Source organism: Canis lupus, chromosome 26 (assembly GCF_011100685.1).
Source record: "Canis lupus familiaris isolate Mischka breed German Shepherd chromosome 26, alternate assembly UU_Cfam_GSD_1.0, whole genome shotgun sequence".
NCBI classification, from domain to species: Eukaryota; Metazoa; Chordata; class Mammalia; order Carnivora; family Canidae; genus Canis; species Canis lupus.
In genome coordinates, this window is record NC_049247.1 from 5,120,645 (window position 1) to 5,134,760 (window position 14,116).

A 14,116-nucleotide genomic window follows, 5' to 3' on the forward strand; every position below is an offset into this window, starting at 1 on the left:
GCCTTTGGCTCAGGTCATGACCTTGGGGTCCTGGGATCCAGTCCCACATCAGGCTCCCCTCAGGAAGCCTGCTTCTCTCTCTGCCTATGTCTCTGCCTCTTTGTGTGTCTTTCATGAAAAAATAAATAAAATCTTAAAAGAAAAAAAAAGGGGGGGGGGGGGGAACCAGGGTCTGGGTGCAGCCAATGTGCCATGAGGGAGAGAGAGTAAGAGCATGAACGTGCACAACCATGTCAGCCTACACCCAGCCACCCAGGACACTGATTTGTTTTACCACTAGCATTACCGGTCTTCAGGTTTTGCCAGAAGATTTACATCTGACCTTTCCTACTTTCCAGAAGGAGAAACCAGGACCTCAGGCGAGGCCTGAGGTGAAAGCGTGGATACCTCTGAGGGAGCAGGAAGAAAGATAAAGGAGAGGCCTGGCATTCCCACTCCTCAGGTCATAAAATGCACCAAGCAGGGTTCACCAAGGGAGCCTAGTGCCTGGGACGGACAGGCCATGAAGGGTCTCTAGTGGGCAGACGGAACATGCTGGATCCATACAATAAAACATCTTCATGGGACATGAAGAGGAAGGAAGCGTCACTGGGACGCATTGCCAGCTGCCACAGTGTGTGATTCCATATTTAGAAATGTCCTGAACAGGCAAATCCGTGGAGACGGAAGAGACTGATGGGTGCCAGGGGCTGTGGAGGAGTTTCCTTCTGGGATAACAGAGTCAGCAGGAACAGGACAGAGGGGTTGTCAATAACCCTGTGAATATGCTAAGAACCACTGGCCTATGCGATGTAAAGGTGTGGATGATTCTTGTGGATGAAGTCCCACTTGAAGGATGACTGCTCTCCCAGCCTCCACCACTCTCTGCCTCCCAGGGGCCGCAGCCACCAAGCACCTCCAGCCAGTTCCCTGCCCCATTCTGCTGTGACCAGGGTCATGTAGTCGGCATGCCCACACCGCTCACCACCAAAACCCTGGTGGTGAGGGGCACCTGGGTGGCTCAGTCAGTTAAGCACCTGCCTTTGGCTCAGGTCTTGATTGCAGGGTCCTGGGATCAAGTCCTACGTCGGGCTCCCTGCTCAGCAGGGAGTCTGCCTCTCCCTCTCTGCCTCTCCCCCAGCCCATTCTCTCTCACACTCTCTCTCTCAAATAAATAAATATCTCTAAAAAAAAAAAGAAAGAAAGAAAGAAAGAAAGAAAGAAAGAAAGAAAGAAAGAAAGAAAGAAAGAAAGAAAGAAAGAAAAGAAAAAAGAAAAGGAAAGGAAAGGAAAGAAAAGAAACCCTGGTGTAAACCAACTCCTATTATAACCCAAAGAGTATAAGGAACCCCGGGCAAATGTCCTTCATTCATTTTACAAAGCTAAGGCTTAGCCTACTGGTTTTCTCTCAAAGCATCCCTGCATTTACCACACCTGACCTATGGGACACCACAGCTTAGCCTGGCCCACCTAATTCGTGCTCAGATCACTGACGTGAGCTCCTGTTGGGCAAAATCATCTACCACAAAGCCTTTTTTATAAGTGTTGACTCCCGTGTAATTTACTGAGGACCGCATGGACAGTGACAAACAGAATGGCTGTGTGGGTGCAGGTGGCAGTCAGTGACCCTGGTGATCGCACGACTGACAGGGCACTACGTTCACTGCCCAGCATCATAGGAGAGAAAGGGACCACAGATTGTGAGCCTGGGACAAGACAAATTCAAAATTCCAAGAATGCTTCCTACTAAATGTGTATCACCTTCACATCACTATCAAGTTGAACAGTTGTAAGTGTAACCATCCTAAGTCGGGGACCTTCTGTATGTTTTTTATTTACTGTTCATCCCACTAGAATATCAGCCCCACGAGCATGGGGACCTCATCCGTCCTGTTCAACACCACATCCCCAGCACATCCCTTGCACTGAGGAGACGTTTGAGACAGATCTGAGAACAAGTGAAAGACTGGATGGGTGGCCCAGCAAATACCTCCTTAAAGAGCAAGGGAGAGACGCAGGTGTAATACCACCCCAAGGCTGCTTCTGCACTCAGCCCAAACTGCATCCCAGCTAAGAACCGAGGAAGGGAGCAGAACAATACCCAACAGCCCAAAGACCACACAAAGATAAAACTCTGTGGTTCTTAACCAACAATGTGCATCAGAAGCAACCATGGGCTTTCAAAATACACATGGGCCTGGGCCCCATCCCCAGAAGATGTGCTCTAGGAGGCCACAGGAGGAAGCAGACAGCCAGGATTTCAAAGCCACGCAGGGATTTCAGAGCTACCACCTCACCTGAGCACACGTTCCCTCTGTGGCGAGGACTGTCTCACACACGTGTATACACGGTCACTCATCTAAGCTCTACAATATTCCTGAAGTAGATACTCTCTTCCTCTCCAACTGACAGAGGCAGAAACAAACCCAGAGAGGTTAAGGGGCTCACCCAAGGTCACACAGCCACTAATCCTCAGCTACCCCTATTCCAGGTCCCACTTCAGACAAGCATAATCAGTTGAGTTCTGACATCACCTCTGATGACAAATAGTAACTTGTGGCATAGACCAGGGCTGCTAGAAGCAAGGACCCTAGCATCTGCGAGAACTGAGAGCAGGCAGCAAGAGCCAAGGATGCGGCAGACCGTCCCACTCGCGTGGACAGCTCAGCAGCATTAGATCCTGTCATTGTCCCAAAACTGGAAGCTGTGAGTCATAAACAGCAAAGGTCCAATGAAGTTCGGTCTCCTCTACTGAGGCACTATTTCCTCTCAACATAGTGGCACATGCAATGTCTAAAATGAGTAAGTTGAGGGCACCTGGGTGGCTCAGTCCATTAAGCATCTGCTTTTGGCTCAGGTCATGATCTCAGGGTACTGGGGTCAAACCCCACATCAGGCTCCTTGCTCAGTGGGGGTCTCTCTCCACTCATGCCCTCTCTGTCTCTCTCAAATAAATAAATAAATAAAATATTTTATTTTAAATTAATTAATTTAATGAGTTAGTAAACCTTTATAACTCAAAAGAGAAAAACACAGACACCTGGAAAATCCACTGTGAAATACCTCCAACCCTACCAACATGACACAAATCCAATGTTCTTTTTTACAAAACTTTAAGCTTGGGATCCCTGGGTGGCTCAGCGGTTTAGCGCCTGCCTTCGACCCAGGGCGTGATCCTGGAGTCCCGGGATCAAGTCCCACGTCGGGCTCCCTGCATGGAGCCTGCTTCACCCTCTGCCTGTGTCTATGCCTCTCTCTCTCTCTGTCTCTCATGAATAAATAAATAAAATCTTTAAAAAACAAAAACTTTAAGCTTACCACAAAAATTGAACTAATTAGGCCAACCACAGGGTCTTCTTACCAAGAAAGTCCTCATTTATTTCAAATACTTTATGCCAACTGTTCCAGAACACGCTTAGGACATAAACTAGAATATGCTTTAAACTTTATCTTAAGGATCCCTGGGTGGCTGAGCGGTTTAGTGCCTGCCTTTGGCCCAGGGCGTGATCCTGGAGTCCTGGGATCGAGTCCCACGTTGGGCTCCTGGCGTGCAGCCTGCTTCTCCCTACTCCTGTGTCTCTGCCTCTCTCTCTCTCTCTCTCTCTGCCTATCATGAATAAATAAAAATAAATAAACTTTATCTTAAAAGGAAAAGTCAGTGGGCAGATATTCTTTTTTTTTCTTTCTTTCTTTTTTTTCCTCGGAGAAAAGATAACATGAGCACTCCCAACCCGTCTTACGTAGCTCACTCCTGATGCCTGGCTTGCCTCAGTGGCGAAAGATTCTCCACAATAGTGGGCAGATATTCTAGCTGTAGTTCCCTCACTAACTGTCCAGGTGACTCTGAGCTGGTTACTTAGTATCAGGTGTCTCAATTTCTCTCATAAAACAGGATCACACCACTGTTCTCTCCCCTCTCCAGCACTAAGAAAAAGTCAACAGGTTTTAATGACATTGGAAAGGTGCCAAGAGCAATCATTACAGAAAACAGTATGGAGGAAGTTCCTCAGAAAATTAAACATAGAATCATCATAGGATCCACCTCTGGGTAAATATCCAAAAGGATGCAAAGCCAGATGTCAAGGAGCTATGTGCACACCCACGTTCATCATAGCCTGATTCACAACAGCCAAGAGGTGAAAAGTGGCCCACATGCCCTGTGACGGATCAACAGACAAGCAAGATGTGGGATATCCAAACAAGGGGATACTATGCAGCCTCAAAAAAGAAGGAAATGCTGTCACACACGACTACGTGGACACCATGCTGAAACAGGCCAGTGACAATAGGACATACACTATGGCTCACTTAGGAAGTGTGCACAGTAATCAGATCACAGGAGCAGAAAGTAGGGAGGTGGTCACCCGGAGCTGGGGCAGGGAGGGGAAACCAGTGGTTTGTGGATACAGTGTCAGTGTCACGGAGGTGAATGTTCTGGAGAGCCAGTGCACAGCAATGGGAAGGTCTCAAACACTACTGAACTGTATGCTTAAAAATGGTTAAGATGGGATGTTTAATGACACGTGCTTTTTCCACAAATAAAGAAGGAAGGAAAAAAAAAAAAGGAGGCTCCAAGATGTTGTTTGAAAACACACATGGCAATCCGACTATGTCAGAGCCTCTCCAGCCATCTGGCCCTTCACATGAGGGGCACCTGGAAAACAGAGAGGGAAACCCAGGGAGCCAGGAGGACTCACTCGCAGCGTACAGGGCAACTCTGTCATTCTCTTTGTGCTGCAGGAGGTTTTCCGCATAGTTTAGACGACTGCCTTTGAACCACTCGGGGATGTCTGCAATCCCTTTTGTCATGTCCACAACCTATGGAGAATGACAGAAAAGCAAGACACACACACAGGTGAGATCTACACCAGGAGTAAATAAAAGTGACTCCACTTCCTGGGAAGCCTGCTAACTCACTGGCCCAAAGCGTCATTAAATCATTTCAGAGACTGACCACCAAACTGGCCTAAAGGCTTAGAACTGAAAGATTAGGGCCCTGGAGCTCATCATCCCTCATCAGACAGGGTCTCACACACCAGAGCCTCTGGGAGGAGATCTGAGCGTCCCCGCCACACAGAAAGTAAGGTGATGGGTGTGTTAATTCCATAGTGAATCCATATATCAAATCATCACATTAGATGCTTTAAATATATACAGTTTCATGGTTCATTATTCCTCAACGTAGTTTTTTTAATGCCAAGGGAAAATACACCATCCCCACTAATGAACTCTTTCAACAGATCTTTATGAAGCACCTACTCTTGCTCAGTGAGAGGTGCAGGGGACAATAAATAAGGCAGATGTACCCCAGAATCTGACCAGATACCCTAAAATCCAGGATATGGAGCTACGGCATCCATCTGTCCCTCTCACTGCAACTCCCTGGACCCGGGCCCCGGGACTCCCTCTCCAAGTACCTACAGACAAGCCTTTCAGAACAGTTTGCCCCACAGTCAAACCAAAACACAATTAACTTATACTTTAAGTAACAGGACCTGCTTTCCCCAGATGGTCACTGATTGACAACATAAGGAGTAGAAATGTTCCCTGAACTCGGATTTTAAAAAATAATAAAACTGAGATGCCTGCGTGGCTCAGCTTTGGCCCAGGGCATGATCCCAGAGTCCTGGGTTTGAGTCCCACATCAGGCTCCCTGTGAGGATCCTGATTCTCCCTCTGCCTGTGTCTCTGCCTCTCTCTGTATCTCTCTCATGAATAAATAAATAAATATTTAAAATAATAATAAAACTATTGATAGTCTAAAAAACAACAACAGGGACGCCTGGGTGGCTCAGCAGTTGAGTGGCTGCCTTAGGCTCAGGTCGTGATCCCAGGTCCTGGGATCAAATCCCTCATTGAGCTCCCCGCAGCGAGACCTCTGCCTATGTCTCTGCCTCTCTCTCTGTGTCTCTCATGAGTAAATAAATAATACCTTTAAAAGAATAAAAATAAAAAACAACAGCCATGTGAATGTATTTAATAACATCACTGAACTGGACACTTTAAGATGGTTACGATGATAAATCGTGTTATGTGTATTTTACCACAATTAATTTTTTTTTTTTTTTTAGATAAAATAAAAATAATATGATGATGCCCTGCTACGTAGGATCGTTCAAGGTTCCAGGTCAGGGCCTGGGGTCCACACATCAGAGTCCAGAGGTTGCATAGTCTCCATGGATTCTGTGACCTCAACACAATTTTCTGCCAACTCCCTAGAACAATGACTTTTTCCCACTGATGTGAGGCTTCAAAAGAAAATATGATTCAGTGTTCCCAAAAATGAACACTTTATTTTGGAACGAAACCATAAAAAGATAACACATAAGCAAAATCCCTACTTACCTCATCATACATGCGTGAGAAGACAAGTCCACTGAATTTCCAGAACTCTGCCCAGAAGTCTGAATATGATTCAACTGACCAGTGGTATAAGTCATCATAATTTTCTAAAAATAAAATATAATGGCACATAGCTCAAACAAATCTTAGAAAGTCTTATCTCGAAAAACATTTTTAAGACAGGTGGATGCCAGAGTGGCTCTGTTGGTTAAGTGTCTGCCTTTGGCTCAGGTCATGATCTTAGGGTCCTGGGATCGAGCCCCATGTTGGGCTCCCTGCTCAGCAGGAGCGTGCTTCTCCCTCTCCCTCATGCTCTCTTGATTATCTGTCTCTCTCTCTCAAATAAATAAGATCTTATTAAAAATTTTTTTAAAAAAAAGAAAGTCTTGGCAGTTCTCTTTTTTTTTTTTAAGATTTTTATTTATTTATTCATGAGAGACAGAGAGAGACAGAGAGAGAGAGGCAGAGACACAGGCAGAGGGAGAAGCAGGCTCCATGCAGGGAGCCCGACGTGGGACTCGATCCAGGGTCTCCAGGATCACACCCTGGGCTGAAGGCGGCGCTAAACCGCTGAGCCACCCAGGCTGCCCTTGGCAGTTCAATAATAAGATGGGACACACCTAACGAATTACAGGTATGTCTGAGTGGTTCAAAGGCATCTGATAAGAAATTACCTGGGGGCTGGGGGGGTGGGGCTAGGTGTCTCAGCCCTTAAGCACCTGCCTTCAGCTCAGGTCATGATCCTGGGGTCCTGGGATGGAGCCCACATCGATCCCATGTTGTAGCCCCAAGTTGTCAAGCTCCCTGCTCAGTGGGGAGCCTGCTTCTCCCTCTCCCTCTGTCTAACCCCCACCCCCTGCTCATTTTTCTCTATCTCTAATGAATAAATAAAATCTTTCAAAAAAAAAGAAATGATCTGAGGGAGGTGGAGTATCCTAATTCTTACCAATGGGAGCAAATCTACCACTGCTAGTCCCTAAAACAAATGAAGCAAAGAAGCAGTGATTTCATACCCTAATCAACATGCCTAAGAACATGGGCCCTGAAGCCAAATCCTGGCTTGGCCATTTATTAGCTGTGTGACTTTGTGGAAGTTACTTGAGCACAGTGTCTCTGTTTCTCCATCTGTAAAATGGACATAGTTAATAGCACCCCCCCTTGACAGAGCTTTGGGAGGATTTAAATGAGCATAAACACACACATAAGATGCTAGAACAGGGCCTTAGACAGAATTGGACAGAATCAGAGAACTACATTAAGCTTGCTATTATTACATCATACAAACGTAGGAAAGCCACATCCAACAGACTTCAAAACCCAGAAGTGCAAAACTAAAAGCTCACTGATGACTTCTTGTGCCAGTAACAGTGTTAGGGGAGAGGAAGGAATGATTATTTATTTTGACTTTTGAATAAGCAATACATTTGCATGATTCAAAATAACAAAATATAGATCATACAGGAAAAAGTTCCTCTCCCTCGTGCCCTACAATCATTTAACTTTCCTTGTCCAGAAGTAACCAGTTAAAGAGTTTTGTGTGTCTTTCCAGATTTTATGGGCAAGTTAATACACTCCTATCACTCCCTCTTACACAAAGGGAAGGCCCCTCTCCACACCAGCTTCCAATCCTGAGACCTGGGATGGTCCCCGCCCCTCACTGGGCCTTTCTAATCTCCACATACTGTGAGAGGCTCTCCATTCATATGCTGGTGCTGCAGGGACCAGGTAACTGCAGGAAGATGACCAGCAGGGTGTCAGGAAGAGAAAAAAAAAGGGCCCAACACTTAGGTGAGGCTGACGTCTCTCCTTCCCATCAGTCAAGCTGAAGACTCAATGGCCCATCCTGTCCCCAGTCCTGGTGGACAGGGAGAGAGGACGTAGAGGGAGACAGCTCTGAAAGCAGACACTTGCTGCAGAAGGAGGGGACTGGCCCTGGCAGCAAGGGCAGGATCAGGACACTGAAAGGAAGCCAAGAGTCCAGATGAAGGGGCTGCCACAGGGATGGAGAAGGATCAACTGGGGATGAAACAGGGAGAGGTGGCACACGTGTCACACAGTGATGGAGAAGCAGGGCTTCAGGGTGAATCCTGGCAATGATGCCTGCACCTCCTCCAAGCCCCTGGAGAACTTCCCTCCAGCCCCACCCACCTGCTCAAGCATGCAGGGAAAAACACCAGGGACCAGGCATCTGGAATACCAGGGCCAACCCTGACTCTAGAGACCATGCTCAGAGACCTCAGGTAGGCCAGTCTGCCTCTCTGGGACTCAGTTTCCCTATGTGTCACCTGGAGATTGACTGGAGAAGGATATGGATGCTCCCATGACAGAGGAGAGGTAACCCTGTGCTCCAGGGCTGAGCTAGACACTTAAAACCAATGGTGATGGGCAAGCTGCTCCGCCCCCTGAGTCCCAGCATTGTTGTCTGCAAAAGGGGAATAACAACAGTGACCCGGGGGAGCAGTAGAGCAGTAGAGGGTGTCCTTAAAGACACAGGGTTCAGAGTGCAACAATCTGGGTTCAGAACCTGCTATGTGAGCTCAGATGAGTAATCAATCATCCCTGGGCCTCAGTCTCTCCTCCATGAAAGGAAGATAATAGAACTTGTCACAGGGTCACTGTCAAGAACTGAAAGAATCAAAACACACAAAGCACTAAGAACGGGGCTTGGCAGAGAGAAAGCACCTGGCACGTCAGCCACTAACATCACTGCTGGTCATCTCTCAGGAGCACGACACATACCGGGCTAGCCAGGCTAGCTGACGCGATATGATGGGCTGCGACCTGGGGACAGGGCTGGGCAGGTACTTGAAAGCGTTCATGAGCAGGGGCGCTCCAGCTTCTGGTCCTGAAGGTGGGGCAAATGCAGACCCAGGACAGCCCTGGGAGAGAGAGCCTCTGCCCAGCCCCCACTGAGGAAGCTGCCCGGCCCCCAAACAGACCCACAGCTCCATTCTTTCCTGGTCTTTGTTTTTGGTCATCTTGATTCTCACAAAAGCCAGAGTTCCAAGACAAAAAACTCTCTCCCCTCCCAGCTTACGCGGAGATGGACCAAAGGCTTGCCACCCACGCCCCCACTGAAGACTGCAAAAACCCATCAACAGTGAGTCACCAACAAGGTCCACGAGGGAGGAAGATGCCACCTGCCTGCCAATCTGGGAACTGAGCGGTCCCCACAGCCCCCTAACACTAGGAGGACCACAGAGAAAAGGATGGACCTTGCGCAGAAACTCCTCCACCCTCCAAGACCCAGCCCGGCCCAGCCCGGTCATCAAGAATGACTCCGCAGACCAGCAGGGGCCCCTCCCAGCCCCCACTCACCCCCTCCCGGCCCCTACTCACAGCCTGCACTCCTGAAGCCCAGATGACCCACCATGGGCACGTGTGGTTCAATCTGCACTGTGCTCATGAAGAACCTGATCTAGCTGCCAACGTACTGTGAAATTCGGTGTTCCCACCTTCTCCTGGGGTTAGACGCCTATGCTTCTGGCCTCCCACACTTCCATCTGTGTGCTGCCCCCCTCGCCACACTGAGCAGGGCTCCTCAGTGTCACCAGCAGGACGTTATGGAAATGACCAAGGGCTACTTCTGAGGCCAGGCCAGGTCAGGGACACCTCAGCCGTGGCCTTGCTCTCCTGGATGGCTAAGGCACTGTCACACCACATAGTGACAAGCAGCTATCGAGCTGCCCACCAGCCTCCCCTGAGCCTTCCCCCACATTCAAAAGGCAACATAATGCAGGAGAGACTAATGATTCTGGAAACAGACTACAGGTCCACCACTCACAGCTGCAACATCCCCACCCAGACTGAGTTTCTGTTTTCCCAGCTGGGGAATGGGGTCAAAGCAGCATGTACCTGGCCAGCTTACTGAGGGCAGTATCAGTGGATGCATGTAAAGCACCCAAGAAGGCTGACTGGTGGGGCACCTGGGGGGCTCAGTCAGTGAAGCTTCAGCCTTTGGCTTGGGGCATGATCCTGGGATCAAGTCCCATGTCAAGCTCCCTGCTCAGCAGGGCATCTGCTTCTCCCTCTCCCTCCAACTCCCCATTGTGCTCTCTCTACCTTCTGCGTCAAATAAATAAAATCTTTAAAAGAAATTTTTTTTAAATAATAAAAGCTAACTGGTACCATTATCCACCTCACCTGCTGGGCCCCCCATAGGCATCTGAATTTGCAATTCACCCCCTTCTTCCTCTCCACCCACGAGAATTCAGACCAGTCTACACCTCCCAACCTCAGCTCAAGACCCAGCAGCCTCTTTCCACTGCAGTGACAGACCCAGTCCACAGTAAAGTGCTTTGGAGACACAGCTGGCTGCCCCTGGGCCCAGGCTGGTCACTGACTCACTGCAGCGCTGCTGTCCTGCAAGAGCTTTCTCTCCCAGCTACGCTTGAGCCATTTGAGAACAGGGACCCAGCCTTCTATTTGTGGGCAAACGCAATCCCAGCTGCTTGAACGCTGAAATGATCTGTAGCTCGTGGCATACAGAAAGACACGTCCACCAAAAGAACAAGACAAGTCCACCAAAAGAACATGTCCTTTAAAGCAGGTGCCACTCCCCTAATTACAGAGGGCTGGTACATGCAGCGTGACCCCTGGGGTCTTTGTGAAAGAGGCCTCTCATGCACATATGCTAGGCTGCCATAGAGGGCTGCTCCACAGGAGGTCTGCATGCACACATGCTAGGCTGCCATAGTGGGCTGCTCCATAGGAGGTCTGCATCCGGAGGGCCCCAAGGTCTATGTAGGTTTTCTGGGAGTCCACAGGTGAGCTCTGCTAGAAGCAGTGAGAAAAACAAACCAACCTGTGGCCCTCGTAGTGGGTAAGAGAATAGGTAACCCTGCCAAGGCTGGGGGAGAAACCTCATGCCAACCTTGGTCTAGGGTGACAGACCAAGCTGGAGAAAGCGCCCCCATCCCTACATCCATCCATCCTTGAAGCTGGAGCACAACTGAAGCACCCCGGGAAGATGTGTACCTTGCTCTCTCTGTACGTGGGGGTACAACATTGCTCAATACTGCATGCCAACTACACGCACGCCCCAGGGAGGAGGAGGTGTGCAGAGGATACAAGTTCAAGGGTGCAGTCCTTAAGCAATTTGAATACTTAAAAATTAATGAAAAGGCGAGGCAGTATGAAAGTCCAAATTACATGCATTTGGAGAACAGGAGAAAGGAGAAAACATTCAAAGACAATGATCAAGACAAGGCAGCATTTGAGTTAGACCTTAAAGCCCAAAACCTCCAGGGCTGAGCTTCTGGAAGAGAGAGAAGCAGCAGACGGGCTCAACCATCAGGAGTGGAAGAGGAGGAAAAGACAAACACCAAGCTCTAAATCATCCTCCAACCAAGAGGAGAACCCAGCTCAGCCCAGCTCATTGCCACCATGTGGGGACACAGATCACAGGCCTTTGGGTTTTCAAAAGAAGTCAGAAATCTTGCTTTTCCTATGCAGTCTCCCAGTTTGTGAGCCGCTTGAGCCAAGTCTTCAAGTCCAGTCTGGGCTCATTCCCCCAGCTACCAGCCCTGAGCAGGCCAACTAGGAGCTGCCAGTGTGTGGTCGGGTTTATGCAGCAACCCACAGGCCAGGTGCAGGTGACCGCTGGGTGTGAGGGCCTCCTGCCTCCCTCACACCACCCACTGACACAGGTCCTCTCTCACCATGCCCATTTTACAGATGGGGAAAGTAAGACTTGGTCTCACAGCTAGGTCACACGGCTAGGAAGTGGTGGAGCCAGTTCAAAATCCAGGTAGTCAGGTCAGATGCATCTCGCCCACCTCACAACTCATGTGCAATCATTTCCTAAAGCACCAAGGCTAGTTAAGCACAGGAGAACACTATACCTCTGCTAGCAGAAGAAAGAAAGATGGAATTGAGGTGAGGTGACACAGATGAATATCTTACTCCTGGCTCTTTCTGGGAATCAGGTCTGTTCTCCCCCAATCCTACACACGTTAATTTACCAGCTAATACCTGAAAGGCCCAGAGTAATAAGCCACATCTGTCACCAAGATGCTTTCTGTGTAGTGAGCAGGAAGGAGGGAGCTGGGTTCACCAAGGGAAGGGGCTCACTGGAAGCTATGACACCCATCATACAGTGGAAGGCTTGGAAGCTGCCAGGTGGCACCATGCAATTCCACGGTCAACAAGGGACCATTGTGAGCCTCTGAGCTAAGGAGTGACAAAGTCAGACCTGTGCTCCAGTGAAGCAAGCAGGGTGTCCCGAAGAGAAGAGGAAGGAAAAGCAGGAAGCAAGGAAACCGGCCAGTGTTCAGAGTAGAGGGAACGAGGGCCCCGGGAAAGTGGGGGATGTAAGCAGCAAGGCAGTGTCACTGAGGACTCCCCTACACAGGACAGATGGCCCCATGTCCACTTCTGTCAGGGCAGCTGAGAACAGCGATGCCACCACAGAACCACAGGAGTCCCAGAAGCCAGCTGAGGGCCACGAGGGGAGGGAAGTGGCCAGAGAGGAGCTGAAACCCCTGAAGGTGGGGAAGGTCCTGCAGGAAATTGGACAAGCCAGCTAGAGCTGGCAGGAGACACGTGCAGGTGCTTCTCACCCAGAAAACGGGCCCCCGCGGGCCGGCCCACAGGCAGCCAGGCCAGGCAGTTTCTGAGAGCCAGGGTGGTGGCTGCAGGGAGGGGCCATGCCTAGGTTCTGCCGGGGGCTGGGAGGGTAAAGTAAACAGGAGGAAAACGAGTCCTGCCTCAATCCCAAAGGCTGTATTTTCTTTCAGAAAAGAGTGTCTTTCTCCTGTGGGTGCTGGATTCCATGCTAGCCCTTTAGTGATGTCAAGTTGGGGGGGGGGGGGGGCTAGGAGGGGACAACACAAGGTGTTACTGGCTGGCAAGTGACCCCCACAAACATAGGGGAAGAGCCACAAGTTAGAAAGACTCCATGTCTGGGAGGAAGCCCCCCCTGCCCCCAAGCCAGACGCAAGACGCCAGGGAACACCTCATCTCCCAAGGAGGAAGCCTAGCGAGGGATCTCAGGCCCCAGAGGTTCCAAGGCGGTGGGGGAGCCTCCCAGGGACAAAGATGCTAAGAGGGCGAGTGGGGGGCCCCTCCTGGGACACAGATGCTACAGCGGGGAGGGGCCGTGCACCTGAAAGCACAGACAAGGGGGCAAAGCGCACGGTCAGAAGGAGCCCCACCCCGGGGAGACGGGAGCCCCTGCCCACCTCCAGCGGCCCCTCCCGGAAGCTGGCGGGGAGGAGACCCCGGGGGCTCGGGGGCTCGGGGGCTCGGGGGCCGGGGCGCCCGGCAGGCGCGGGGCAGCGGGGGCGGCGCGCGCACTCACCCAGCGCCAGGCCGCAGGCAGCAGCCACGGCCGCCCGGAAGCGGTCCATGTGCGTGCTCTTGCTGTCAGGCTCCCACATCACCTGGCTCTCCAGGATCTCCTCCCGGCGGGCCCGCGGCTGCTTGGACATGGCTGCGGCGGGGCTGCGCGGCGACCGGGGCCGGCGGGGGCCAGGCCGGGGACGGCGGCGCGGAGGGACGGCGGGGTCCGGGGCGGCGGGCGGCGAGCGGCGGGCGGCGGGCGGCGGGCGGGCAGCGCTACTGAGCGCGGCGCGGCCGCCGCCTGCGGGATCCCAGCCCGGCCCCGCCCCCGCCCCCGCCCCCGAGGCCCCGCCCCCGCCCGAGGCCCCGCCCCCGCGGCCCCGCCCCCCGCCTGTAACCCTCCGCGGGCGCCGAGCCTCGCAAAGGAGTGCGGGCAGCCGCGCCCCGCGGCCTCAGGGCCCTGGACCCACGCGCGCGTGCGGGGGGTGGGGCTACGCAGGCGCACTGCGCCCGG

The 14,116-nt window shown here is 51.2% G+C and overlaps 1 protein-coding gene across 1 annotated transcript in view; it reads right to left on the reverse strand.

The window, feature by feature from the left end:
* The window catches only part of AACS (acetoacetyl-CoA synthetase), a 57,873-nt gene extending 44,122 nt beyond the window's left edge, over positions 1 to 13,751 (reverse strand). The window contains exons 1-3 of the mRNA XM_038574746.1: positions 13,622 to 13,751; positions 6,325 to 6,428; positions 4,677 to 4,797 (exon numbers count right to left, since the gene is read on the reverse strand). Of these exons, the coding sequence (XP_038430674.1) occupies positions 4,677 to 4,797; positions 6,325 to 6,428; positions 13,622 to 13,751 (355 nt within the window). The remainder of the gene's footprint in view (positions 1 to 4,676; positions 4,798 to 6,324; positions 6,429 to 13,621) is intronic.
* Between the last annotated feature and the right edge of the window lie 365 nt (positions 13,752 to 14,116).